This window comes from Hylobates moloch, unplaced genomic scaffold (genome assembly GCF_009828535.3).
Source record: "Hylobates moloch isolate HMO894 unplaced genomic scaffold, HMol_V3 SCAFFOLD_13, whole genome shotgun sequence".
Taxonomy (NCBI): domain Eukaryota; kingdom Metazoa; phylum Chordata; class Mammalia; order Primates; family Hylobatidae; genus Hylobates; species Hylobates moloch.
In genome coordinates, this window is record NW_026652288.1 from 23,539,419 (window position 1) to 23,566,214 (window position 26,796).

The window sequence follows — 26,796 nt, forward strand, 5'->3', positions numbered from 1 at the left end:
TTTGGGAGCTCATTAGAAATGTAGAATCTCAGGCTCCACCCTCAGACCCACTGAATCAGAAACCATTTTTAAAAGATCCCCAGGTGATTCATGTGCACATTAGAGTTTGAAAAGCATTATTATACAACACATTCAAGACGTAGTCACTGGACCACCTGACTGCCACCATCATGAGTTGCATGTGTGCTCCTGGGAAGGGCCTGTCTCAATTGGCTCTGCCCTGTCACTGCAAGGTTCCCACTTGGCTGAAGCTGACATCTGATGACATGAAGGAGCAGACTTACAAACTGACCAAGAAGTGTCTGCCTCCCTTACAAATCAGTGTGATCCTGAGGCTCATATGGTGTTGCACAAGTATGTTTTGTGACAGGCAATACAATCTTAAGAATCCTTAAGTCCAAAAGACTTGCGCCTGATCTCCCTGAGGATCTCTACTGTTTAATTAAGCAAGCAGTTGCTATTCGAAAGCATCTTGACAAGAACAGAAAGGATAAGGATGCCAAATTCCATCTGATTCTGACAGACAAATTCACCCACTGGCTCGATATTATTAATATAAGACCAAGCAAATCCTCCCTCCCAATTGGAAATATGAGTCATCCACAGCCTCTGCCCTGGTTGCATAAGTTTGTCTATGTACTCAAGTAATAAAATGATTGTTTATTGAAAAAAAAGGAGTCACTGAGGAAGCAACATCATGTGTTTTAAGCTAGAGTATATCTGTGATACAGAAACTAGCACCTATAAACTACTATACCAATTTAGATAGCCCAGGCCAGCATTACTCCTGCCAATCAAATTTGTTTTTTTTGTTGTTGTTTGTTTTTTTTTTTTTTTTTTTTTGAGACAGAGTCTCGCTCTGTCGCCCAGGCTGGAGTGCAGTGGCGCGATCTCGGCTCACTGCAAGCTCCACCTCCCGGGTTCACGCCATTCTCCTGCCTCAGCCTCCTGAGTAGCTGGGACTACAGGTGCCCACCACCGCGCCCGGCTAATTTTTTTTTTGTATTTTTAGCAGAGACGGGGTTTCACCATATTAGCCAGGATAGTCTCGATCTCCTGACCTCGTGATCCACCCGCCTCGGCCTCCCAAAGTGCTGGGATTACAGGCGTGAGCCATCACGCCCGGCCTTCTTCCAATCAAATTTGATCACTCACCTTCAAGACCTATCTCAGGACCCATTTTTTTTTTTCTTCATGAAATCTCCCTGAAGAATCTAACCTAAATTAAGCTTATCCCCGCTACTAGTTGCAGCCCTACTATACATTTGGGCACTTGATTATTTCAACTTAGCATCATATATTTATCATCTTTAAAGTGCCATGTCCAAGTCTTGAAATTCTAGCAAGATTTTAAGCTCCTGAATTACAAAAACATACCCTATTTTTTAAAATTCCACGATAACAAGGAAAAACAACAAACAAAATTTCTGGAAATTTGTTCACAAATTATTAGTAGAAATTACTAGGGGCAAGAAAGGAGGGCTCACGGTGAATTAAGTTTGGGAAACAATGAGGTCCAAGGCTTTTTGCTGCGAAACTTCTAAGAATATTATGATAACATGCAAAATAAATCTCTACGGATGGAATAAAGTATATAACATTTCACAAACTTATTTGATCAAGCTCTCTTTTTTCATGGAACATCTGCAGGTACTAGTTTCCCAAACATACCCTGGAAATAAGTACTATGTACCATTGAACTGAAGACAAAAAAAAAAAGTAAAATATTTGAATTTTTTAAATAATTCGAGTATATAGTTACTTGAATATCAATTTAAGTGAGTTTTGCACATTTATTTATTGGTCATTTGCATATTCTACTGGCTTTCAATTCCACTCAGAAGTATTTCTCAAACTGTTGTTTACATACTACCTGAATCAAAAATGACCTGCATTACTCATTAAAAATTTCAACCTGCTGGACTGGAATCTCTGGAGGTGAAACGTTTTTAACGAGGGCTTCCAAATGATTCTTAGTACACAAAAGTCTGAGGACCTCTGGCATATAACATACTTCAAGTATAATACAAAGTACATCATCCTAACTGCTACAATGTACTGATATATTTACTTTTTTGTCACGGGAGGGTTTCAATCTTGATTTGGCTCTACGACAGAGACCTCAGAATAAAGAGGATTACCAAAGACTCCTTCCCTCCAAAGAAATCTGGGGATTTAAATAAAGCAAGCAACCACGATGTAAACAGGTACAAAATAATTACTTCAGAACCATTTAATTAACTTCAAGCTTTGGGAAAGCTTCTACCTACAAACCTGATGCTAACAATTCACCCTTAATAGGATGATCATAATGCTCAATCTTAACTTTTTCGTCTTCAAAGCATTTTACTAGCTAATGATAACCTAACCCTTTGAGAGAAGGCGTTACCAGTTTCATGACAAAGATATTTAAAAGATTATGCAATCTACCCACAGCCATTTAGCAATCTGTGTCAGAGTGATTATAATCCATGAGTAGGGAAAGTACCTCAGGCGTAAGGGAAATAATTTCAGTTAACTAACGTTTATTGAGGACCTACTATGTACATAAGACATCGAAGGCAGTGGTAAAAAAGATGAATAAGAACTACCTGAGGCCAAGCACAGTGGCTCACACCTGTAATCCCAACATTTTGGGAGGCGCAGGCGAGAGGATCCTTGCGGCCAGGAGTTTGAAACCAGTCTAACACAGCAAAACCCGTCTCTTTAAAAAAAAAAAAAAAAAAAAAACCTATTTGATGTAGACTTTAAAGGATGTTTTCGGCCGGGCATGGTGGCTCACACCTGTAATCTCAACACTGAGAGGTTGAGGTGGGCGGATTGTTTGAGCTCAGGAGTTCAAGCTCAGCCTGGGCAAAATGGCAAGACCTTGTCTCTACAAAAATATAGAAAAATTAGCCAGGTGTGCTGGTCCACGCCCTGCAGTCCCAGCTACTTGGGAGGCTGAAGTGGGAGAATCACCCGAGCCCCAGCAGTTGAGGTTGCAGTGAGCCATAATCGCATCACTGCACTCCAGTCTGGGCAACAGAGCAAGACTCTGTCTCAAAAATAAATAAATAAATAAATAAATATTGTTTTCAAGTTTTCTATAGAAGTGGGAATATGTATTCTAACAACTTAATAATGGGACACATAAAAATACCAGAACACAATCTAAGGATAACTTCCAAGAGAAGTATAATAATAATAATGTAAAATCCTACAGAAATTAATGAAAAGATATAGTCATCCCCACTTAAGCAACTTTTTTGTTTAATTCTAACCTCTTTGAAGAGATAATTTTTTTCAATTTGTAAAAACCATTTTCTTCTTGACTTTTACAGTCCCTTAAACCATACTCATCAGCTACCATAAATAGTGACTATTATTCTGTCATAAATCTTAAAAAGTGAGGCAAAAGAACTTGAGAATAACTAGAAATGAATAGATGTTGCTCTGGTTTTCAAGGAAGGCTTCATGCCCAGATCTAAATTTGTCAGAAATCTAAAAGCTGTATTTTAATCTAAAGACAAAAAGAATGAGGACAAGTATAGCATTTAAAAATGAGAGATGCATGGAAATAAGTGAATTAGCAGATCACGAGATTAAATCAAAACTTGATGACGGCCTCATTTAGAATTGGGAAAATCAGAAAGCAGAAATTTAGTCCAGAAAACAAAATAACTAGATTAGTGATATCGCTGTATTCAAAATAAATACACTAAGGGCAGGTATAAAAAGTGCTTGTTGTTGTTGGTAGTGGTGGTGGTAGTGGTGATGGTAGTGGTGGTGGTGTGGGGAGCCAGGGAACAGGTGATGACGGCAGAAGTATAATGCTGAATTAAAATTGGAAAGTTAGTTTGGAATTATAGCCAGGAATCTAAGGAGAGGTCTATCAGGCTATGGGAAATACACCTCTGAGATGAAGTGAGTTAAGGAGCAGAGACAGATATGAAACATGGTCATAAAAGAAAATGATCATAGGTAATGTACAGAATATAAAAACAGAAGGGCAGAAGTCAAAACCTTAAAAAAATGCCTAATGAATGAGGATAAGCACAAGAGATGTCATAAAAATCAGAGACAAATATAGTCTCTCACTAAAACAAGAGGAGTTAAACTGCTCCAAAACGACTTAACAGAAGAAAGCTGATAAACCTGAGGATGTGTAAGTAAGAGATCATTGTAACTTCTGACAGGGCAATGTCTGTGAAATGCAGGGTGGAAAACACTAGGTGAATAATGGAGCAAGTGGTCAGCAAGTACAAGTGATGACTACAGAGCTAGTCTTACAAAAGTGTCAGAATTAAAAAAGAAAGAATAGTTTAGAGTTGGAGGAAAGGATTTTCTTTCTTTTTGTTTTTTTTAAGAAAAGACAACCTGGCTTCTTACAGAAAAAAGGGAACTGTAAGGGAGAATAAAACAAATTATTTAAAGAGTAAGTAAATGATGAGAGAAAAAGTCTCAAAGAGACAAAGAAAAAACAGAATAGGAACATTTTCCCCCAAGTTAGATCAGAAAATGTATGGGTGCAATCAAATCTTTTCCGATTTCCTTATAGGACAGGCTTTTTGTATACTTTTTTTTTTAACAAGTATTCCTGTTTTCACAAGAAAGCTTAGAAGTGCAGTCAATTTCTTTTTCTTTCATTTATAAAAGGAATGCACGAGGCAGTGGTTACCATGACTGCAAAAAACAAAACTCTGCACTGCTATTTATTTATTTAGGGCCAACACTATTCTACAAAGTCCTGAAATGGCAAGCATATAAAATGTTCTAAATTTTCCTCAAATATTCCAAGAACAAGGGCTTACTAGTTTAGTATTTCTAAGAAATCATCAAGAAAGAATACAGAAAGAGAAAAAAATACATAGAAGTGACCTGTTAGTTCAGGAGATACAGAAAGATTAAAAAACAGTCTATAATAATTTAAAATGCACTTTTCTTCCACATAAAAATTTCTAAAAGGTAGTTTCTAAAAATCTGAAAATATTACATTATTTAAAATAAGAAAGAGACAATGTGGGTACTGAAAAATGCCACATGGTCAGGCATGATAGCTCACATCTATAATCCCAACACTTTGAGAGGCTGAAATAAAAGGATCACTTGAGCCCATGAGTTCAAGAACAGCCTGGCCACCGAAGTAGACTCTGAGACTTGTCTCTACAAAAAGTTTAAAAATTAGCCATGCGTAGTGGCACATGCCTGTGGTCCCAGCTACTCAGGAAGCTGAGGTAGGTGGATCGCTTGAGCCAGGGAGGTCCAGGCTGCAGTGAGCCATGATTACACCACTGCACTCCAGCTTGGGTGACAGAGTGAGACCCTGTTTCAAAAAAAGAAAAAGAAAAGAAAAGAAAAATGCCACAGACTTTGAAGTTGTACAGACAGGACCAATCTTACATTGCAGCACTACCACTATAACTCAGAAACTACTATTTACCTCATGAGATTGTTAGAAGAATCAAGGAGGTAGTATAAGTAACAAATTTTATACCTACTGTCTCACAGTAGATACAATCTCAAGTAAGAATACTTGTTTGGCTTTATAGAATTAATGTAACTTCATAAGCTTATTAATTACTTTCAATAATTCATTCCTTTCACAAACAAAATTTATTAAGTGCCTGTTTTTGTGTTAGATACTAAAGATACTTAGCGCTAAGGTAGTCCCTGCCTTTCATGGAAGTTAAAATTTAACACCTTAAATTAGCTGGTAAAGGTATACGAAAATAGTGCTGATAGTATTGGGGAATGGGGTACAAATTGGTTTAGTCTCAGTGTAAAGCAATTTGAGAAAACCTATGAAAATTTAAAATACGCATTATCGTTTGACCCAGTAATTCCACTTTATCTATAAGAGAAAGGTCGGCTGGGCGCGGTGGCTCACACCTGTAATCCCGATACTTTGGGAAGCAGAGGCGGGCAGATCACTTGAGGTCAGGAGTTCAAGACTAGCCTCGCCAACATGGTGAAACCCTGTCTCTACTAAAAATACAAAAAAAAATTGGCCGGGTTTGGTGGTGGGTGCCTGTAATCCCAGCTACTCAGGAGACTGAGACAGGAGAATCACTTGAACCTGGGAGGCAGAGGTTGCAGTGAGCCGAGATGGCGCCACCGCACTCCAGCCTGGGCAAGAGAGGAAGACTCCGTCTCAAAAAAAAAAAAAGAAAGGTCATTTTCTGCTACACTATTTATGAAGTGAAAAGTATGGAGAAAACCTGTGTGCTAACCGGTTAAATATGTGGCAGTATAATGATACAAAGAAATATTAGAACTATCAGAAAGGCTCCTGGTCAACAGTGTGAGGAAAAAAAAGAAATATTAACCATCAAGAAAAATGAAATAAGCCAGATGTGGTGGCTCATACCTGTAATCCCAGCATTTTGGGAGACCCAAAGCATGGTGGTACGTGCCTGTAGTCCCAGCTACTCAGGAGGCTGAGGTGGGAGATCACTTGAGTCTAGGAGGTGAAGGCTGCAGTGAGCCATGACTGCACCACTGCACTCCAGCCTGGGTGACAAAGTGAGACATTGCCTCCAAATATATATATATACACATACATATTATACATACACACATATTGCACATACACCTATGGGTACAACCTATGGGTTGTTTATATATGCATATATGTGTGTCATATGTGTGTGACACACATATAAACCCATAGTACATATGCAATGGTCAGAAGGATGTACAACAGCTTTAACAGTGGTTATCCCTCAGAAGACCAAACTGGAGAAATTAGGGGAACAGGGAAAAAGGCCCTTTTCTGTGTATGTACATATTATTTGAAATATTTATTTCATCATAATGTGTGGAAAATAAAACAAAGTAATATTTATTTCATACTTTTTAAGTAAGAATAAAATATTTTTCCAAAGAGCTGAGGTTGAGTCTTGCATAAGTTTGGGTTTTTTTTTTTTTTTTTTGGTTTTTAAGAGATGAGATATCGCCAGGCTGGAGTGCAGTGGTATGATCATAACTCACTACAGCCTCAAACTCCTAGGCTCAAGTGACTCTCTCACCTTAGCTTCCCAAGTAGCTGAGACTACAGGCACACACGACCATACCAGGCTAATTTTTTGTTTTTTTAATAGAGGTGAGGTCTCACTTTGCTTCCCAGACTGGTATCAAACTCCTGGCCTCAAGTGATCCTCCGACTTTGGCCTCCCAAAATGCTGGGAATACAGGTGTGAGCCACTGTGTCCACTCTTGCATACTTTTTTTTTTTTTTTAGACAAGAGTTTCGTTCTTGTTGCCCAGGCTGGAGTGCAATGGCGCGATTCCAGCTCACTGCAACCTCCACCTCCTGGGTTCAAGTGATTCTCCTGCCTCAACCTCCCAAGGAGCTGGGATTACAAGCATGCACCACCACGCTCAGCTAATTTTGTATTTTTAGTACAGACGGGGGTTTCTCCATGTTGGTCAGGCTGGTCTCAAACTCCCGACCTCAGGTGATCCACCTGCCTAGGCCTCCCAAAGTGCTGAGATTACAGGCGTGAGCCACTGCGCCCGGCCTGCATACTCTTTTATCTTCATTGTCTGGTCACTCAATTGCAGCAATTAAAGAAAGGTACTTTCATTTCCAGTTGAATTGCTACGAATTTTTTTTAAAGAGATAGTGTCGGCCGGGTGCAGTGGCTCGCACCTATAATCCCAGCAGTTTGGGAGGCCGAGGCAGGCGGATCACCTGAGGTCAGGAGTTTGAGACCAGCCTGACCAATATGATGAAAGGCTGTCTCTGCTAAAAATACAAAAATTAGCTGGGCGTGGGGGAGCACGCCTGTAGTTCCAGCTACTTGGGAGGCTGAGGTACAATAATCGCTTGAACCTAGGAGGCGGAGGTTGCAGTGAGCCGAGGTCACACCACTGCACTCCAGCCTGGGCAACAGAGCAAGACTCTGTCTCAAAAAAATATATAAGGCAAGAAGAGAGGAAGAACAGTGGAGGAGCATGTTAAAGAGACTGTAGTAAAAGGTAACATAGGCCGGGTGTGGCAGCTCACACCTGTAATCCCAGCACTTTGGGAGGCCAAGGCGGGCAGATCATCTGAGGTCGGGAGTTTGAGACCAGCCTGACCAACATGGAGAAATCCCATCTCTACTAAAGATACAAAATTAGCCGGTCGTAGTGGCGCATGCCTGTAATACCAGCTACTCGGGAGGCTGAGGCAGGAGAACTGCTTGAACCCAGGAGGCAGAGGTTGCAGTGAGCCCAGATTGTACCACTGCACTCCAGCCTGGGCAAAAAGAGTGAAACTTCGTCTAAAAAAAAAAAAAAAAAAAGAGGTAACAATTTTTTTTTAAAGAAAAATGAGAGTTAATTGGCTAGGCACAGTGGCTTACACCTGTAATCCCAGCACTTTGGGAGGCCAAGGTAGGCAGATCACTTGAGCCCAGGAGTTTGAGACCAGCTTGGCAACTCAGTGAAACCCCATCTCTACAAAAAATACAAAAAATTAGCCAGGCGTGACTACGCCTTCCACGTGCACCACTGCCTCTTCCCTTCTCGCTTGGGAACTCTAGTCTCGCCTCGGGTTGCAATGGACCCCAACTGCTCCTGCGCCTGCACTGCCTCCTTGCAAGTGCGAACAGTGCAAATGCACCTCCTGCAAGAAGAGCTGCTGCTCCTGCTGCCCTGTGGGCTGTGCCAAGTGTGCCCAGGGCTGCATCTGCAAAGGGGTGTCAGAGAAGTGCAGCTGCTGTGCCTGATGTCGGGACAGCCCTTCTCCCAAGTACAAATAGAGTGACCCGTAAAATTCAGGATTTTTTGTTTTTTGATACAATCTTGACCCATTTGCTACATTCCTTTTTTCTGTGAAATATGTGAACAATAATTAAACACTTAGACTTGAAAAAAAAAAAAAAATTAGCCAGGCGTAGTGGCACATGCTTGTAGTCCCAGCTACCTGGCAGGCTGAGGTGGGAGGATCACCTGAGCCCAGGAGGTCAAGGCTGCAGTGAGCCTTGATCGTGCCTCTTCACTCCAGCCTGGATGACAGGGTGAGATCTTATCCCAAAAAGAAACGAGAAGAAGAGGAGAAAGAAGAGAGCAGAGGAGGGAGAGGGAGAGAGGGAGAGGGAGAGGGGCGAAGCAAAACTAATAAATACAAGTATAAGTCTGAAGAGCAATCACACATACACACACAAAGCAAAACGTATAACTTAAAACCAGCAGAAGGTCCAGGCACAGTGACTCATGCTTGTAATCCCAGCACTTTGAGAGGCCAAGGAAGGTGGATCACCTGAAGTCAGGAGTTAGAGAGCAGCCTGGCCAACAGGGTGAAACCTCATCTCTACTAAAAATACAAAAATTAGCCAGGCGTGGTGGTGCATGCCTGTAACCCCAGCTACTCGGGAGACTGGGGCAGGAGAATCGCTCGAACCTGGGAGGCGGCGGTTGCAGTGAGCCAAGATCACACCATTGCATACTCCAGCCTGGGTGACAGAACAAGACTCCATCTCAAAAAAAAAAAAAAAAAAAAAAAAGTAGAAGATGCACAAATTTGACTTAGTGAATAACTATAATCCTACACCCCTAACTGCAAACTGCAGAATACATATTCTTTTCCAGTGTTCATGAAACATTTATCAAAATAACCATAAACAATGTGACAAAATAAGTCAGAACAAATTTCAAAAGACTGAAATCATATGCAGTATGTTCTCTGAGCACAATAGAAACAAGCTAGAAGTAATTAACAAAACTATAAACAGAAAATAGGCCGGGTACAGTGACTCATACCTGTGATCCAAGCACTTAGGAAGGCCAAGGTGGGAGGATCGCTTGAGTCTAGGAATTTGAGGCCAGCCTGGGCAACAAAGGGAGATAACAAGACCCTCTCTAACAAAAAAAAATTTTCTAATTACCCAGGCCTGGTGGCACACACCTGTAGTCCTAACTACTTGGGAGGCTAAGACAGAAGGATCACTTGAGTCCAGGAGTTCAAGGCTACAGTGGGCTACGATCATGCCACTGTACTCCAGCCTGGGTGAGAGAGTGAGACCCTATCTCAGAAAAAAACGAAAGGAAAAGAAATGCCCAACTGTTTGGAAAGTAAGCAACATACTTCTAGATAACCAATGGATGAAAAAAGAAAGCAAAAAGGAAATTAAAATCTATTCTAAAATAAAAATTTACTTAAAAAAATACATCAGAATTTGAAAAATAACAAAAATAATTTCAACAACAACAAATATTAGGTAGAATCTTAGTATGGGGCTAGGCACAGTGGTTCTCATCTGTAATCCCAGCACTTTGGGAGGCCGAAGTAGATGGATCACCTGAGGTCAAGAGTTCGAGACCAGCTTGGCCAACACAGTGAAACCCCCATCCCTACTAAAAATACAAAAATTAGCCAGGCATGCATGCTGGCCCATGCCTGTAATTTCAGCTACTCGGGAGGCTGAGACAGAAGAATCACTGGAAACCAGGAGACGCAGGTTGCAGTGAGCCGAGATGGAGCCACTGCACTCTAACCTGGGTGACAGAGCAAGAATCTGTCTCAAAAATAAATAAATACATAAAAAAAAAGAATCTTAATATGGAACAAGAGATTTTTGAGTATCTGACTAATCAATAAGTTCACATTATATCCCATCTCTTAATGTTTTCCATCATACATTTTTATTTTTCTATATCTAACAGAAAATATACATTTTTCCCCAGCACACAATAAATATTTACCAAAACTGACAATATATTAGGCCACAAAGAAAGCATCCAATCCTACAACAGAAATATACAAACTATGTTCAGTGAGAGATGTTCCATGCTGTTAGACATGCTAACAATTTGAAGGTGTCAATTCTCTACAGATTAATCTATGAATTCAATATATTACTAATCAAAATTCTAGTTGGGGCCAGGCACGGTGGCTCACTCACGCCTGTAATCCCAGCACTTTGGGAGGCCAAGGCGGGGAGATCACTTGAGGTCAGGAGTTCGAGACCAGCCTGGCCAATATGGTGAAACCCCATCTCTACTAAAAATACAAAAATTAGCTGGGTGTGGGTGCGCATGCCTGTAATCCCAGCTACTTGGGAGGCTGAAGCAAGAGAATCACTTTAACCTGCAAGGTGGAGGCTGCAGTGAGCTGAGATCACGCCACTGCACTCCAGGCTGGGCAACAAAGCGAGACTCTCTCGAGAAAAAAAAAGAAAATTCTAAGGCCAGGCGCGGTGGCTCACGCTTGTAATCCCAGCACTTTGGGAGGCCGAGGCAGGCGGATCACGAGGTCAGGAGATCGAGACCACTGTGAAATCCCGTCTCTACTAAAAATACAAAAAATTAGCCGGGCGTGGTGGCGGGCGCCTGTAGTCCCAGCTACTCGGAGAGGCTGAGGCAGGAGAATGGCATGAACCCGGGAGGTGGAGCTTGCAGTGAGCCGAGATCGCGCCACTGCACTCCAGCCTGGGCGACAGAGCAAGACTCCGTCTCAAAAAAAAAAAAAAAAAAAAAAGAAAATTCTAGTTGGATCTTCTGAGTAACTCTATAATCTCAATTGAAATTAAAATTGAAAAACAACCCCCAAACATCTAAGTCAACCTTGAAAAATAACAAAAAGTAGAAACTTGTCCTTTAAGATATTAAAACATAACTCAAAACCATAGTATGAAAAATAGTATTGGCCTGGTAGAACGGTTCATGCCTGTAATCCCAACACTCTGGGAGGCTGAGGCGAGAGGATTGCTTGAGCCTAGGTGGTCGAGGCTTCAGTGAGCTGTGATCACGCCAGGGCACTCAAGCCTGGGTGACAGAGCAGGACCCTGGTCAAAAAAAACCACACCAGTATGGGCCAGGCATGGTGGCTTACACCTGTAATCTCAACACTTCACGAGGCCAGGGCAGGAGTTCAAGACCACCTGGGCAACACAGCAATAACCCTGTCTCTACAAAAAATTTAAAAAAACAAAAAAAAAGTATAGTATTGCCATAAGCAGAAACAGACCAACAGAAAAGAACAGAGAGATCAGAACAACATACATGAGAACTTAATGTATTACAAAGTGGCACCACAAAGGACAGGTTGTCTAGTAGAATGAAGAAAATGAATCAAAGACCTAAATAGTAGAACTATATGTGTGTACAAAGTCACAATGTAAACAGTATCCTTTAGTGTGGGACCAAAAAAAGTCAAAAGTCACGAATCTCTAATTACTCTTGAAAAATAGTAATAAAATAGCAACTCCAGTAGAAAATAGTGAAATGGGCAAAAACAAATCTTAACAGGTATTTTAGAGAGGAGGAAAGCAAAAAAAAAGTTAGTATGGAAATAAAGAGTTACCCAAACTCATTAGTAGCTAAAGAAAGGCTATTAAAAAGGTAGCTCACGCTGGGCGCGGTGGCTCACGCTTGTAATCCCAGCACTTTGGGAGGCCGAGGCGGGCGGATCACGAGGTCAGGAGATCGAGACCACGGTGAAACCCCGTCTCTACTAAAAATACAAAAAATTAGCCGGGCGTGGTGGCAGGCGCCTGTAGTCCCAGCTACTCGGAGAGGCTGAGGCAGGAGAATGGCGTGAACCCGGGAGGCGGAGCTTGCAGTGAGCCGAGATTGCGCCACTGCACTCCAGCCTGGGCGACAGAGCGAGACTCCGTCTCCACTAAACAAACACAAAGCCCAAGGTAGCTCATGCCAAATATTGGCAGGGAAGTGGAGATACAAGAACTCGGCCGGGGGCGGTGGCTCACACCTGTAATCCCAGCACTTTGGGAGGCTGAGGCGGGTGGATCACGAGGTCAGGAGATCGAGACCATCCTGGCTAACACACGGAAACCCCGTCTCTACTAAAAATACAAAAAAAAAATTAGCCGGGCGAGGTGGCAGGCATCTGTAGTCCCAGCTACTCAGGAGGCTGAGGCAGGAGAATGGAGTGAACCCCAGGGGGCGGGGCCTGCAGCGAGCCGAGATCGCGCCACTGCACTCCAGCCTGGGCGACAGCAAGACTCCATCTCCAAAAAATAAGAGAACTCTCATACACTATACTCCTACGAGTGGAGACTAGAGCAGCACACATAGAGGTAATACTTAAGTATATATATGCTTTTCCACTCTTGGTGTCTATCTCAAAGAAATTCCCACACCAAGTCCACGAGGGACATTGCATCAGGGTATTAACTGCAGCAATATTTGCAGTAGCAGAGAGTAGGAAGCAATTTAGGTACCTATCTCTTGAGGGTGGATAGTTAAAATGCAATAAATTGACTCTACAAAGTACCATGTAGCAGGTGGGAGTAGTGACTGTATGTATACAGAGTTACCACATGGATGAAAATATAATGGTTAAGAGAAAATAATAAAATAAGCTCTATAGCTAAATATCACTTATGAAAACATAAAAGACATACATATAAACCAACACAGTAACCAAGTATTGTTTCATCTAAGTATTCTATCATCTAAATATGTTAAAGAGAGGGTTGAGGGCATTAATAATTCTTTTGGGACAAGCATAAACTGTGCATGTGCCAGGCAGGTCAGTACTATCCTAGGCTAATGGGGACATATGGTCACCCTACCTATTAACTACTATTCTCTGTAACCTAGGAAAACAAAGTCTTGATTAAAAAAAAAAATCCAACTCACCACTAAAAAAAAAAAAAAAAAAAGGGTATTGCTATGTTGTCCAGGCTGGACTCAAACTCCCGGGCTCAAGCCATCCTTCCCTGCTCAGCCTCTTGAGTAGCTGGGATTACAGGTGTAAACAACCATGTCTGGCTACCGATTCTTTTTTTTTTTTTTTTTTTTTCTGAGACGGAGTCTTGCTCTGTCACCAGGCTAGAGTACAGCGGCGTGATCTCAGCTCACTGCAGCCTCTTCCTCCTGGGTTCAAGCGATTCCCCTGCCTCAGCCTCCCAAGTAGCTGGGATTACAGGCACGCATCACCACGCCCAGCTACTTTTTTTTGTATTTTAGTAGAGATGGGGTTTCACCATATTGGTCAGGCTGCTCTCGAACTCCTGACCTCATGATCCGCCTGCCTCAGCCTCCCAAAGTGCTGAGATTACAGGCATGAGCCACCGCGCCCAGCCTCAATTCATTATTTTGCTTTTAACTATGCTGACTTCCCACACTTCAGATCATCAGTGAAATATAAACCACAAAAATATGCTAAAAGCTAGGCACGGTGGCTCACGCCTGTAATCCCAGCACTTTGGGAGGCTGAGACGGGCGGATCAAAAGGTCAGGAGATCGAGACCATCTTGGCTAACACGGTGAAACCCTGTCTTTACTAAAAATACAAAAAATTAGCCGGGTGTGGTGGCGGGCACCTGTAGTCCCAGCTACTCGGGAGGCTAAGGCAGGAGAACGGTGTGGACCTGGGAGGCGGAGCTTGCAGTGAGCTGAGATCACACCACTGCACTCCAGCCTGGGCGACAGAGAGAGACTCCGTCTCAAAAAAAAAAGCTAAAACCCTTACATAACTTATTTGGAGGTTATGATTCATCATCATCATGGATACTTATAAACTAATTATATTAATAAGTAAAATTTTAACATAATTTTATACCTTCTGTTACAATCTCAACCTAAGATCTCTTACAGACGAATTCTTCCAAAAGTACATAATGCCCAAACATAAAGAGTTAAAATCCAGGCTGGGCGCGGTGGCTCAAGCCTGTAATCCCAGCACTTTGGGAGGCCGAGGCGGGCGGATCACAAGGTCAGGAGATCGAGACCATCTTGGCTAACATGGTGAAACCCCGTCTCTACTAAAAATACAAAAAATTAGCCGGGCGTGTCGGCAGGCGCCTGTAGTCCCAGCTACTCGGGAGGCTGAGGCAGGAGAATGGCGTGAACCCGGAAGGCGGAGCTTGCAGTGAGCCAAGAGCGTGCCACTGCACTCCAGCCTGGGCAACAGAGCGAGACTCCGTCTCAAAAAAAAAAAAAAAAAAAAAAAGAGTTAAAATCCAAAGAGTCAGTATTCCGCACAGTTACAAAATAGGAAATAGTTTTAGGTTAGGCTAAAAGAATTCACTATTCTTTCATTATCTTTTCAAGGGTCAAATTTATTCCATAACTGATTAATCTTCACCACTTTTAGAGGAAAAAGTTTCCTAACACTAAAAGTTTTAAATAACAAATCAAAGTTTTAATCCAAGAAGCTTAATTTTCCACATTTCTCTGCAATTAGATTCTACCAAAAACAAAACACAATGGTTGACAATTTTTTTAACCAACTTCTAAATTTAAGTCCAAAAATAATGGCTGACAAGTTTTTAAAGTAATTTCTAAATTCAAGTCCAAAAATATCAGACCACTCCAATCATCCTCTCTAATACTCCAAACCCTAATCACAAAACCAGATCTTGGTATAGTCACTAACCACATAATATGCAAGAAAGTTGTCTGGCACATAAGAATAATTCCCTCTAACCATAGGTTACTGCCAAATCTCTAAAATAATATCCTATTTCTTCACTTAATTCTAAATTTGCCACAAAAATGTAGTGTTAGAGACCTTAAAGGCCCAAAAGCAGACAAGAACGGGTATAAACTTCAGATATAATGATTAAACAAAAGTAATTTTAGGGTGCTTTTGGCCCCTCTCTAAAACCCACACAGGAAGTGAGCCTGGAAACAGTAGCCCCTAGGGAGGCTGCTAAATCACCTAAACAAATGTAGATGAAAGGGCACTAGACTTGAGGGAAGGGCTATTTTTTTATGGCATGTATTTGTCTCCTCCACTAGACTTTAAATGCATACCATGAACCAGGGACTGTGTTTTATTCTCCACCTGCTTTCACCCCAAACACAATGCTAGATTCTTGGGATTCAGACAAGCATAATGATACAACTCCAGGAGTGCCATTCACATAGACTACAGCGTGAATGGTGCTTCCTGGACTTCTATGATTTTGCAACTCAAAAAGAGCCAAAAATGTTTGCCCACATGGCACTTACATTTTAGAGTAGTAGCTGCTTGATATTTACTGAATGAATGAATGAATGAATGAATGAACAAAGGAATAAGCAAGCCTCACCATCAAAAACTAGGCTCTGGATTACCTCCAAATTTCTGTCTGGCAAGACTAGAGAACATACTTTCTGGGTATTTTAAGCACCACTCCTTTCAGGATTCCAATTTGGGTCCTAGAATACAGATATAAACTAACAATGCTAAAGATGTTTAATTTACTAATGCAAATCTTCATATATAAATATGCTATATAATGTCTTTTCAAGAAACATTTTTTCTTTTTTTTTTTTTTTTTTTTTTTTTTTTTTGAGACGGAGTCTTTCTCTGTCCCCCAGGCTGGAGTGCACTGGCGCGATCTCGGCTCACTGCAAGCTCCGCCTCCCGGGTTCACGCCATTCTCCTGCCTCAGCCTCCCGAGTAGCTGGGATTACAGGCGCCCGCCACCACGCCCGGCTAATTTTTTGTATTTTTAGTAGAGACGGGGTTTCACCGTGTTAGCCAGGATGGTCTCGATCTCCTGACCTCGTGATCCGCCCGCCTTGGCCTCCCAAAGTGCTGGGATTACAGGCTTGAGCCATCGCGCCCGGCCAAGAAACATTTTTTCAAATGGAAAACACTTTACTCCCTCTAGAGATAGTTTCCCAGAGCATAAAAGCAAATGTATACACTGTAAATTAATATCACCAAGTAGAGGGAAAGATAGTACAAGTATACCTCTAATAGAGACCACAAGGCCCAGACTCTCAGTCTGCTTACAGGGATTTTTTTTTTTTCCCAAAGCCAACTTAAAAATATTGAGAAGAGCCAGGTGCAGTGGTTCATACCTATAATCCCAGCTACTTGGCAGGCTGAGTCAGGAGGATTGCTTGAAGCCAGTAGTTCAAAACCAGCCTGGGCAACATAGTGAGACTCCTGTCTGGAAAAATAAAAATATAGCCAGGTGCGGTGGCTCACGCCTATAATCCCAGCACTTTGGGAGGCCAAGGCGGGGGATCACCTGAGGTCAGGAGTTCAAGACCAGCCTGACCAACATGGAGAAATCCTGTCTCTACTAAAAATACAAAATTAGCCGGGCGTGGTGACGCATGCCTGTAATCCCAGCTACTCGGGAGGCTGAGGCAGGAGAATCACTTGAACGCCAGAGCCAGAGGTTATGGTGAGCCATGGAACTACAGCCTGGGCAACAAGAGCGAAACTCCGTCTCAAAAAAAAAAGAAAGAAAGAGAAAAATATAAGCCAGGAGCAGCAGCTCACTCCTGTAATCCCACACTTTAGGAAGCCAAGGCAGGAGGATTTCTTGAGCCCAGGAGTTTGAGACCAGCTTGGGCAACATAGCAAAACCTTATCTCTACAAAAAAAAAAAAAAAAATAGCCAGGTGTGGTAACACATATCTGTAGTCCCAGTTACTCAGAGACTGTGATGGGAGAATCCACTGAACTCAGGAGGTCAAGGCTGCAGAGAGCTGTGACTGCACTACTGCACTCCAGCCTGAGCAACACAGCAAGATCCTGTCTCAAAAAATATATATATACTACATATATGTCTACTATGTACCCACAAAAAAATTTTAAATAAAAAATGAAACAAAAAATATAAATATACACATATATAATAAAATATTAAGGAAAAATATTGCAAAAACAATCTCTGTACAATATGCCTGCTCCTCTCCTTCCACACCGCCTCCTGAAATCAGGCTGCAGGAAATTACTAAAAATTATTGTCCCATATTTCATATCCCTATATGCTACTATTCACACTTTCAGTCCCAGTACACTCCTAGACACCACAATTCCAGATAGGCAGGTAAAAGCTGTCTATAAATGGTAGGTATACTTACAGTATACAACAGCTGCAACTTCACTTTTTCAGATTTTGGTGGAAACTACTGATTGAACAACATCAAAGAGTAATGATAAGTGAGGTAAAGAACTACAGATGAAACAAGATATACAAGTAGAGAAGACAGAACTAGATTTAAATATTACCTTTAGCCTCCCACAGGCCACTTAACCTCTTAGGCAACTCAGTTTCCTCAGCTATAAAATGGGGGTATCATCACTTGCCTTATAGAGTTGTTACAAGGATTGAATGAGACAGCATTAAACAACACCTGGCATGTATGAGATGCTAAATAAACCTTGGTTTACTCTTCTCCTTATTAGGGCAAAATGCAACAAGTGAGTATAGCAAAAAAAGAAAGATTGTCGGCTAGGCATGGTGGTGCACACGTGTAACCCTAACACTTTGGGAGGCCAAGGTGGGAGGATTGCTTGAGGCCAGTAGTTCAAGACTAGCCTGGGCAACATAAAAAGACCCCATCTCTATTTAAAAAAAAAAAAAGAGAGAGAGATTGTCAATGTGAAAATAATTTAAAATGAGTCATACTTTCCATTAATTCACTCAAAAAGTATTAACTGGCCAGGCACAGTGGCTGTAATCCCAGCACTCTGGGAGGCCAGGGTGGGTGGATTGCTCAAGCCCAGGAGTTCAAGACCAGCCGGGGCAATGTGGCGAAACCCCATCTCTACAAAAAATACAAAAATTAGCTGACTGTGGTGGCTTGTGCCTGTAGTCCCAGCTATTCGGGAGGTTAAGGTGGGAGGATCACTTGAGCCCAAGAGGCAAAGATTGCAGCAAGCCAAGATCATGCCACTGCACTCCGGCCTGGGAGACAAAGTGAGACCTTCTCAAAAAAAAAAAAGTATTAGGGGTCGGGTGCAGTGGCTCACGCCTGTAATCCCAGCACTTTGAGAGGCCAAGGCGGGCAAATCACCTGAGGTCAGGAGTTCCAGACCAGCCTGTTCAACACAGTGAAACCCCATCTCTTCTAAAAATACAAAAATTAGCCGGGTGAGGTGGCGCATGTCTGTAATCCCAGCTGCTCAGGAGGCTGTGGCAGGAGAATCACTTGAACCCAGGAAGCAAAGGTTGCAGTGAGCTGAGGTCGCAACATTGTACTCCAGCCTGGGTAACAAGAGGGAAACTCTGTTTCAAAAAAAAAAAAAAAAAGTATTAGGCCAGGCACGATGGCTCACGTCTGTAATCCCAGAACTTTCAGAGGCCGAGGCAGGCAGATCACCTGAGGTCAGGATTTCAAGACCAGCCTGGCTAACATGGCAAAACCTCGTCTCTACTAAAAATACAAAAATTAGCTGGATGTGGTGGCTCACGTCTGTAATCCTGGCTACTCAGGAGGCTGAGGCAGGAGAATCGCTGGAACCCGGGAAGCGGAGGTTGCAGTTAGGCGACATGGAGCCACTGTACTCCAGCCTGGGCAACAGAGAGAGACTCTGCCTCAAAAAAAAAAGTATTAATTGGGCACTGACTGACACACACTGTTCTAGGCACTCAGGATACAGGTGTCAACATAATAGTCTCTGTCTTTAAAGAACACACACAAAAAAAGAGTTCCACCAAAACATTCGATGAGTAGAGGACCAGAAGAAGTCTTACCACACTAAGTATCCATGCCATTCATTTGGCACCTACTTTGAACCAATTTACCTTGTTAATAACTTCTCATATGCATACCATGTGCACATTTACAGTACTGAGGGTAAAAACTGTGTTTTATTTATCCTCTATTCTCAAAGTCCTATAACCATGATATTCTCAAAATGGGTCAGCTCCTTGAAATGCTATTCATTCATTCATTTAACAGATATTTATTAAGCATTTTCAGCATTGTGTCAGGTGCTGTATTCAGGCCCTGGGAATATGGCATTTAGGGGGAAGTAAAATATAGTGCCTGCCTTTATGGCACTTATGGCCTACTCTAAGAGTTTAGAGAAGACTTTAGCCAAAGGTATATACCCTACCTCCAGATAAAATTACAAAACTTACTGCTTAAAAAAAAAAAAATCTAACTTACATTTAAATAAAGTTAACACATACATGATTTCCCCCCAACTCTGTACTTCCATACAACTTTTTATCCAAAAATTCCCAATGTTTTTTACTCAGTAACTCATTGTTCACAGACTCCCCTTCCAGAGAGGAGGCACAAAAGTATAAAATATTCTTATTGCAAGACCAAAAACCTAACACTTGGGCTGGGTGTGGTGGCTCATGCCTGTAACCTCAGCACTTTGTGAGACCGAGGCGGGTGGGTCGCCTGAGGTCAGGAGTTCGAGACCAGCCTGACCAACATGATGAAACCCCATCTTTACCAAAAAATACAAAAATTAACCAGGTGTGGTGGCAGGCGCCTGTAATGCCAGCTACTTGGGAGGCTGAGGCAGGAGAATTGCTTGAACCTGGGAGGCGGAGGTTGCAGTGAGCCGAGATTTTACCACTATACTCCAGCCTGAGCTACAGAGTAAGACTCCATCTCAAAAAAAAAAAAAAAAAAAAACCCAAAGAAATCCACTCAAGTTGATTATGCACTATGCACACAAATGAAACGGATAATGAACACAAACGAAACTTCATTGTGTATGTCCTAAAAGCAATGCCACACATATGATTCAAAGTAATATGGCACTTAAATCCTTGAATAGACAGGATCACTCTACATTCAGGTGCAAACACTGGTTGGGCTTCTCAGTTTTCATAACAGTAGTAATTCTACCACTTGTCCAGCTGGATTTCAGAAGTTATGAGTTTATCTATAATTAGGTATTTAGGAGACATACAATAAAATATCTACCAAGGCCGGGCGCGGTGGCTCACGCTTGTAATCCCAGCACTTTGGGAGGCCGAGGCGGGCGGATCACGAGGTCAGGAGATCGAGACCACAATGAAACCCCGTCTCTACTAAAAATACAAAAAATTAGCCGGGCGTGGTGGCGGGCGCCTGTAGTCCCAGCTACTCGGAGAGGCTGAGGCAGGAGAATGGCGTGAACCCGGGAGGCGGAGCTTGCAGTGAGCCGAGATTGCGCCACTGCACTCCAGCCTGGGCGACAGAGCGAGACTCCGTCTCAAAAAAAAAAAAAAAAAAAAAAAAAAAAAACATCTACCAAAGGATGGTTTAAAAGACTTCTTGCCAAGGGAAAATGATTTAAGGAATTAGTATGTATTCACTTCCATAGGCTTTATAAGTTTCATCCATGACCTAAACAACAGAACGTGTGTATATCTGGACTACAGAAATAGCCTGTTAACTGAATGTAAGCTGCATTTTCACTTGGCTACCAGAGACAATCCTATGAACTCCACCACTGCTTTGGTTCGAAATTGTGGCAGGGAACATTGTCACGTTACAATATTACCTATATGGTACTCCATGTGAATCTGATACAGTATAAGGAAAAACTTGCTCTGTTCTGAGGAACTTATATTTTCCCCTGCTCATCTGAGAGTTATACACATTATGAGATTTCCCTCTCAGACTTCTTTAACCTCTTTAACCCTCAATTTCGACCACTCTGCTTTGTTATGTTGGCAAACGCATGAGTGTTGGAAAAGGAAAAGCACAGAGTGATAAAAGCATACTAAAGAAGGACCTAGGGATTTTTAAAATTAAAATAAAAGTAATACAGCATTTTACTTCTAAAGTTACTCAAAATATTTATTTTGATCTCACAAGATGGGGACTCAGAGTCAATGACTATCTCAAAAAGCCTAAATAGCTAGTGAAAAAGCCAGAAATACCAGCAAACAGACCTAACAAGGAGAGGTAGAAAAAAAGAGTTGAAATAATTTTCAAAGATTGCTGTCCAGTTTTGTGAATACAGTATTAGATTGTTTACTAGGAGTGACACCTAGGTGGAGCAAATAAATGCTAATGACTGAGGGCCAGATTAACTGACCTAAAAGAGGTCAAGCTTTATGAAAGCTTGGAGCAAAAAAAAGCCACAGTATACAGGAGTAATCACATCTAACTACATAGCATTAAAAAACAACCTGACATTTTAAAAGTGTGGGCATTGTGGGTAATGATAAGGGAGAAAAAAAAATAAGAAAACTTAAAAGTATGGGCACAAAGGCAATCTACAGATTAAGAGAAAAATCTGCAAACCATATATCTGATAAGCAGTTAATTTCCAAAATACATAGGGTACTCCTACAACTCCAAAGGAAGAAAACATTTTTTAATGGGCAAAGCAGGATTTTAAGGCTGCAGTGAACCACTCCATCCTGGGCATCAGAGTAAGACTCCGTCTCAAAAAAAAAAAAGGTCCTAACTAAATAGACACCTCTCAGGTATATAAAAAGGTGCTCAACATTACTAATCATCAGGGAAATGCAAATCAAAACCACAATGAGCTATCACCTCACACCTGTCAAAATGGCTCTTGTCAAAAAGATAAGAGACAACAAATATTGGGGAGATGTAGAAAAAAGGGAATCCCGGTACATGTCAGTAGAAATGCAAAATGGTGCAGCCACTATGGAAAACAGTATGAAGGTTCCTCAAAAATTTAAAAACAGAACTACCATATGATCCAGCAATCCCAACTTCTGGGTATTTATCCAAAGGAATTGAAATCAGGATTTCGACGGACATCTGCACTCCCATGTTCGCAGTAGCATTATTAATAGCTAAGATATGAAAACAATCTAAATGTCCAACAAGAGATGAATGTAGAAAACATGGTGTACATGTGTGCATGCCCAGTGGAATACTATTAAGCCTAAGAAGGAAATCCTGCCATTTACAACAACACAGATACACCTAGAGGATATTACACTAAATAATATAAGTCAGTCCCAGAAAGAGAAATACTGAATGATCTCACTTATATGTGGAATTTAAACTAGCAAATTCACATAAGCAGAGAGTAGAAGGGTGATTGCCAGGGTCTTGGGGGGAGGCAATCAAGTTTCATTTATGCCAGATAAATAAGTTCTGGAGATCTATACAGCATAGTGCCTACATCTAAGAATACTGTATTGCATACTTAAAATTTTCTAAGAGGGTAGATTTTATATCAAGTGTTCTTACCACAAAAATAATACTAATAATACAATCATAATAAAAGCGACAGGGAAACTTTAGGAATGATGGACATATCTATGGTGTTGATGTGGTGGTGTTTTCACAAATATATACTTATCTCCAAACTCACAGAATTATATACACTAAGTACCACCTTTTACATGTCAAAAAAAAAAAAGGCTTTTCATACTAAAAAAAGAAAAAGAAAATAATTCCAATAATCTGCAGAATGCATATTTTCCCCCATCCTATGCATATACTACTTGGGAAAAAGACAAAACTATAAGAAAAGCTCATAGCGCTATGACTCTTTAAAGCAAATAAAATGTCTCTGGACACAGTGAATGAAATAATCTAAAAACAGAGGGAAAAGAGGGAAAAACAGGCATCATGTGTAGTTAGTTAAGAACATGGCACAAAAGCAGAAAAAGCAGAAACTCCTCAATTACGAACAGGAATATTATGTTACAAACAGGAACATATTTCTTTCTACAAAAATAAGGGTCTGCTAAAGCAACAACATGGGCAACCCCATTTTGCATCAAATGAGACTTTACAGACACTGGCAAATGTCTATATAGACCCCACAGACATAGAGGGTGTCTTTAAGTACTCCAGAAAGGGTGAACTAGGAGTGCTAAATTCCTACAAAACTGGAGAAGAGCTAACCAGAAATATACAAACCGTTTCATAAATATATAGTCCATAACCTTAATAAATTCAGAATTATAATTTATCCTCTTCTAAAGGTCCAATCGCTATGTAAGAGTAGTTAAGTCTCTAAAAAATCTTTCAGAGAAAGCAATTAGATCACTCCATCATCTCCTAGAGCCATAACATAAATCTTCTTAAGACTGAAAAACAAATATTTCAAAGTAAATCTTTGGTAGCCTGTTATTTATGGTGCTTTAAAACATTTTAAAAGGATCTTTGAAACAAAGTTTCATTAGTACCCTTCTACAAAGAGCTCTCATATCTTTCATTCTTTTAGCAATTTAAAAGCTACCAAATGTTCATTTCCTCATTAGATTATTGATTCCTAGCCTTTTAACATCTCTATAACAGCTGCTTGACAAATTACCTCACCTTATTCCTCAGGGGGTGAGGACAGCATGATATCCATGAATTCAAAAATGGGACCACAAACTGATCAGTGAAGATGAGCTAATTGCTTCAGATGAGTTAGACACTGCTCTAATAGACTAGGCATTCACATAACATGATATAATTAAATGCTTATACCCTAAATATTTTCTTTGTCCTTAAATGTAGAGAAAAGATCTTTTCTTAAATCGAGTTTTATTTTAAAATATGTGATAGCCTCAGTAGGTCAAGAAGCTTGAACATGTTTGGAATAGTTTCTACCGAAAGCCTCGTCTTCAAAGTACTTATTCTCAACAGTTTGCACAACTTTCAGATTTAACCTTATTTCAACCTAAGAGATCTGTAAGCCCCCAAAACAGTCTATTAAATAGGACGTTATAATGCCCAAAATTTTATCAAATAAAAGCCAAAACGATTTTCAAAGATACAATAAAAATATTTCATAGTAGTATGGTAAAATACTCCTGTTGTCTCTGCCCAGATCCATTCTGTTAGTGTCAAAACATTGTAAGACACAAACAGAAAAGCACACACAAACCGCGATCTTGTAGACCCCTAGAACATAAAATATTGCTTCCCCCCAATAAGAACCACAAAATGGTGTGGAATTAAGGGAGCATTTTAAATGAACAGCTTTTTCCAGCCAAATTACTTAGCAAGTCAACCTCTTTTAGACAGAAGCAATACACTCTTCTCTGAATTCAGAAAAAATCTCATAGTAAAACAAACGTGTCAATTCCTTTAAAACAATAAATATCTGTGCTTAGCTTTATACTGTAGGTAATAAAATTTCAGGATCTTTCAATCACTTTTTTAATTCAATCACCAGAGTCTTTAAATGTCATTTTTGCAACTGCTCGACAACAATGGCGTTCATTCACCTTTTGTAATATAGTCCCATAACAAAAATGTAGACACCCAAGAAACTACACAGTTTTGGCATGATAGTGCTGACTATCCGAAACATTCCACTTGTTTCTTTCGACGTGCTCCTTCTGTGACCTGAAAGCTCTGGTTCCTACTAGCGCCTTGGTGAGCTAGCTGGCTGGTTCCCCAGCTATAACATCATGTTTGATCTCTCCTGCCTGGAGAGGCGATAGCGTTGATTTTGTTTTTAAAGTTGGTGTCAGAGCAGCTACAAACTTTTTTCAGCATCCCTGCCTGGCTGCCAACTGGAGCTTTCTGTTCACTTCCTCACCAACTTGAACCACCCCCAAACTGAGAGTAAGCTGGAGTTAGACAGCGGCAGGAACTGACACACTTTCAAGAAGGGTTTGACACCGCAGAAAACTTTCACTTCTCCAACCCTTCCACCCAGGGGCTCTGGCCCTTCGCTCTTGCTTCCCCGCTAGAATTCCCCTCTGGGGCAGGACAAGGACACGGACAGCAGATCGTTCGAATGACCCCGAAAGGGACCCCCAAAGCCCTCTCCCCTAGACTCAAGGGCTCTTCTTTACACAAAAGAGCCAGGCCAGCTTGGAAAGCAAAGGGGCCAGCGTCGCGGCCCTTCTCCTGGGTGCCACCCTCCACCGCGCCCGCAGACCCTGTCTCCAGCCGCCCGAGCGGTCTCCACTGGAGCTTCCTGCCCGCAACCCGGCCAGACAAAGCCCCGGCAGCAGGGCCGGCACTTCCGAGCCTCCGGACTCGGGACGCCGCGCTCTTACCCTGGCCTCATCCAGAGTGACGCCGGCGCCACCGCTTCCCCCGGCCTTGGCGGCGGGGCAGCTGGCGGCGCGGGTCTTGGAGGAGCGGGTCCGAGAGGAGATGAAATGGCTGCTGCCTCCGGTCGCCCCAGGCTCTGCTCCGGCCCCAGGCCCAGGCCCCGGACCAGGAGACTTGGACCCGAGAAGGCGGAGAGAGCTCTTCCGGGTGTTCACCATGGTCCAGCCAGGGGGACGGAGTCCACGCCGCGCCCGGGAGAGCCGAGCAAGGCCGGCCCGCCGGCCAGTCAGTCAGGGCCAGCGGAGCCGAGCCGGGCAATGAGAGACGAGCCGGCCCGGAGCGTGCGGAGCGCAGACGAGCACAAGAGAGAGCCGGGCAGAGGAAGGGAAGTCGGCGTGAGCAGGCGGCGAGCGGGAAGCGGGGGCGGTGCTGCCGACAGGTAGCCCAGACACTCCGCCGGCTTCGCCCTCCTCAGCGGGAGCCGAGCGGAGCCGCCATTTCTACCCCTTTCTCTCCCGTTCTCGCTCTCGAGCTCCGTGCGTCAAGGCTCCAGCGCCGCAGGGCCAACGAGACCGCTTCCAGCCGCAGCCGCGGCGGGGCGCTGCGAGGCCGGCCAGCCCTTCCCGGCTGCTCGCTCCTCTCCCCGCCGCCTCTAGCTGCCCCGCCCCCGGCGCGGCGTCAGCGCTCGGCGGCCGGGGAGCGACGCTCTAGGCTGTCAGCTCGATGGTTTCCAGGTCCCCGCGACAGCAGGGCTGGGGCAACCAGAAAAGCCAGACTAATCAGGACGAGTTCGGGCTTGGAATTGGGCCTGAAGCCCTCGCGCCCAGCCAGGCCTGAATGCCCCAGACCCCACCATCACCCCCGTGGCCTGGATGGAGCAGGGGACGGCCGGCGAAGGCGCGGGGTGGAAGGGGAGCGGCGACGAAGGCGCGAGGAGCTGACTGGGAATCCCCGAGCTACCCGAGACAAGACACTGAACTTGAGTCGCACTTTTCATGCCTGTAAAAATGAGAATGACAGCTGTGATAAAAAAAAAAAAAAAAATCATCTGGGCGATATCTGGAACGTGGTAAGCTTAAGAAGAAAAGGGGGGGGGAACACCACGCTAGAACCCTGCGTCATTAAACAAAGCGAGGCAGGGTCGTTTTCTATCCCCTTAGCCAGATCTAAGGCGGAGTCAAAGAATGAGTTCCCTCTAAGAGCCGCCTCTATCACCGCCCCCTGCCCCTGGCCCGCTGA

The 26,796-nt window shown here is 42.5% G+C and overlaps 1 protein-coding gene and 2 pseudogenes across 5 annotated transcripts in view; 2 read left to right on the forward strand and 1 right to left on the reverse strand.

Annotated features, from left to right (window-relative positions):
• The window catches only part of ATAD2B (ATPase family AAA domain containing 2B), a 234,062-nt gene extending 207,833 nt beyond the window's left edge, over window positions 1-26,229 (reverse strand). For all 5 annotated transcript variants that reach the window (XR_009209482.1, XM_058426973.1, XM_058426974.1 and 2 more), the window contains exon 1: window positions 25,560-26,229. Coding sequence is in view for 4 of the 5 variants with exons in the window: in XM_058426973.1 (XP_058282956.1) it covers window positions 25,560-25,775 (216 nt within the window). In the remaining variant the exon portion in view is untranslated. The remainder of the gene's footprint in view (window positions 1-25,559) is intronic.
• On the forward strand, window positions 171-626 carry LOC116480388 (small ribosomal subunit protein uS15-like; annotated as a pseudogene).
• LOC116480389 (metallothionein-1G-like) lies at window positions 8,528-8,699 on the forward strand (annotated as a pseudogene).
• Window positions 26,230-26,796: the final 567 nt, after the last annotated feature.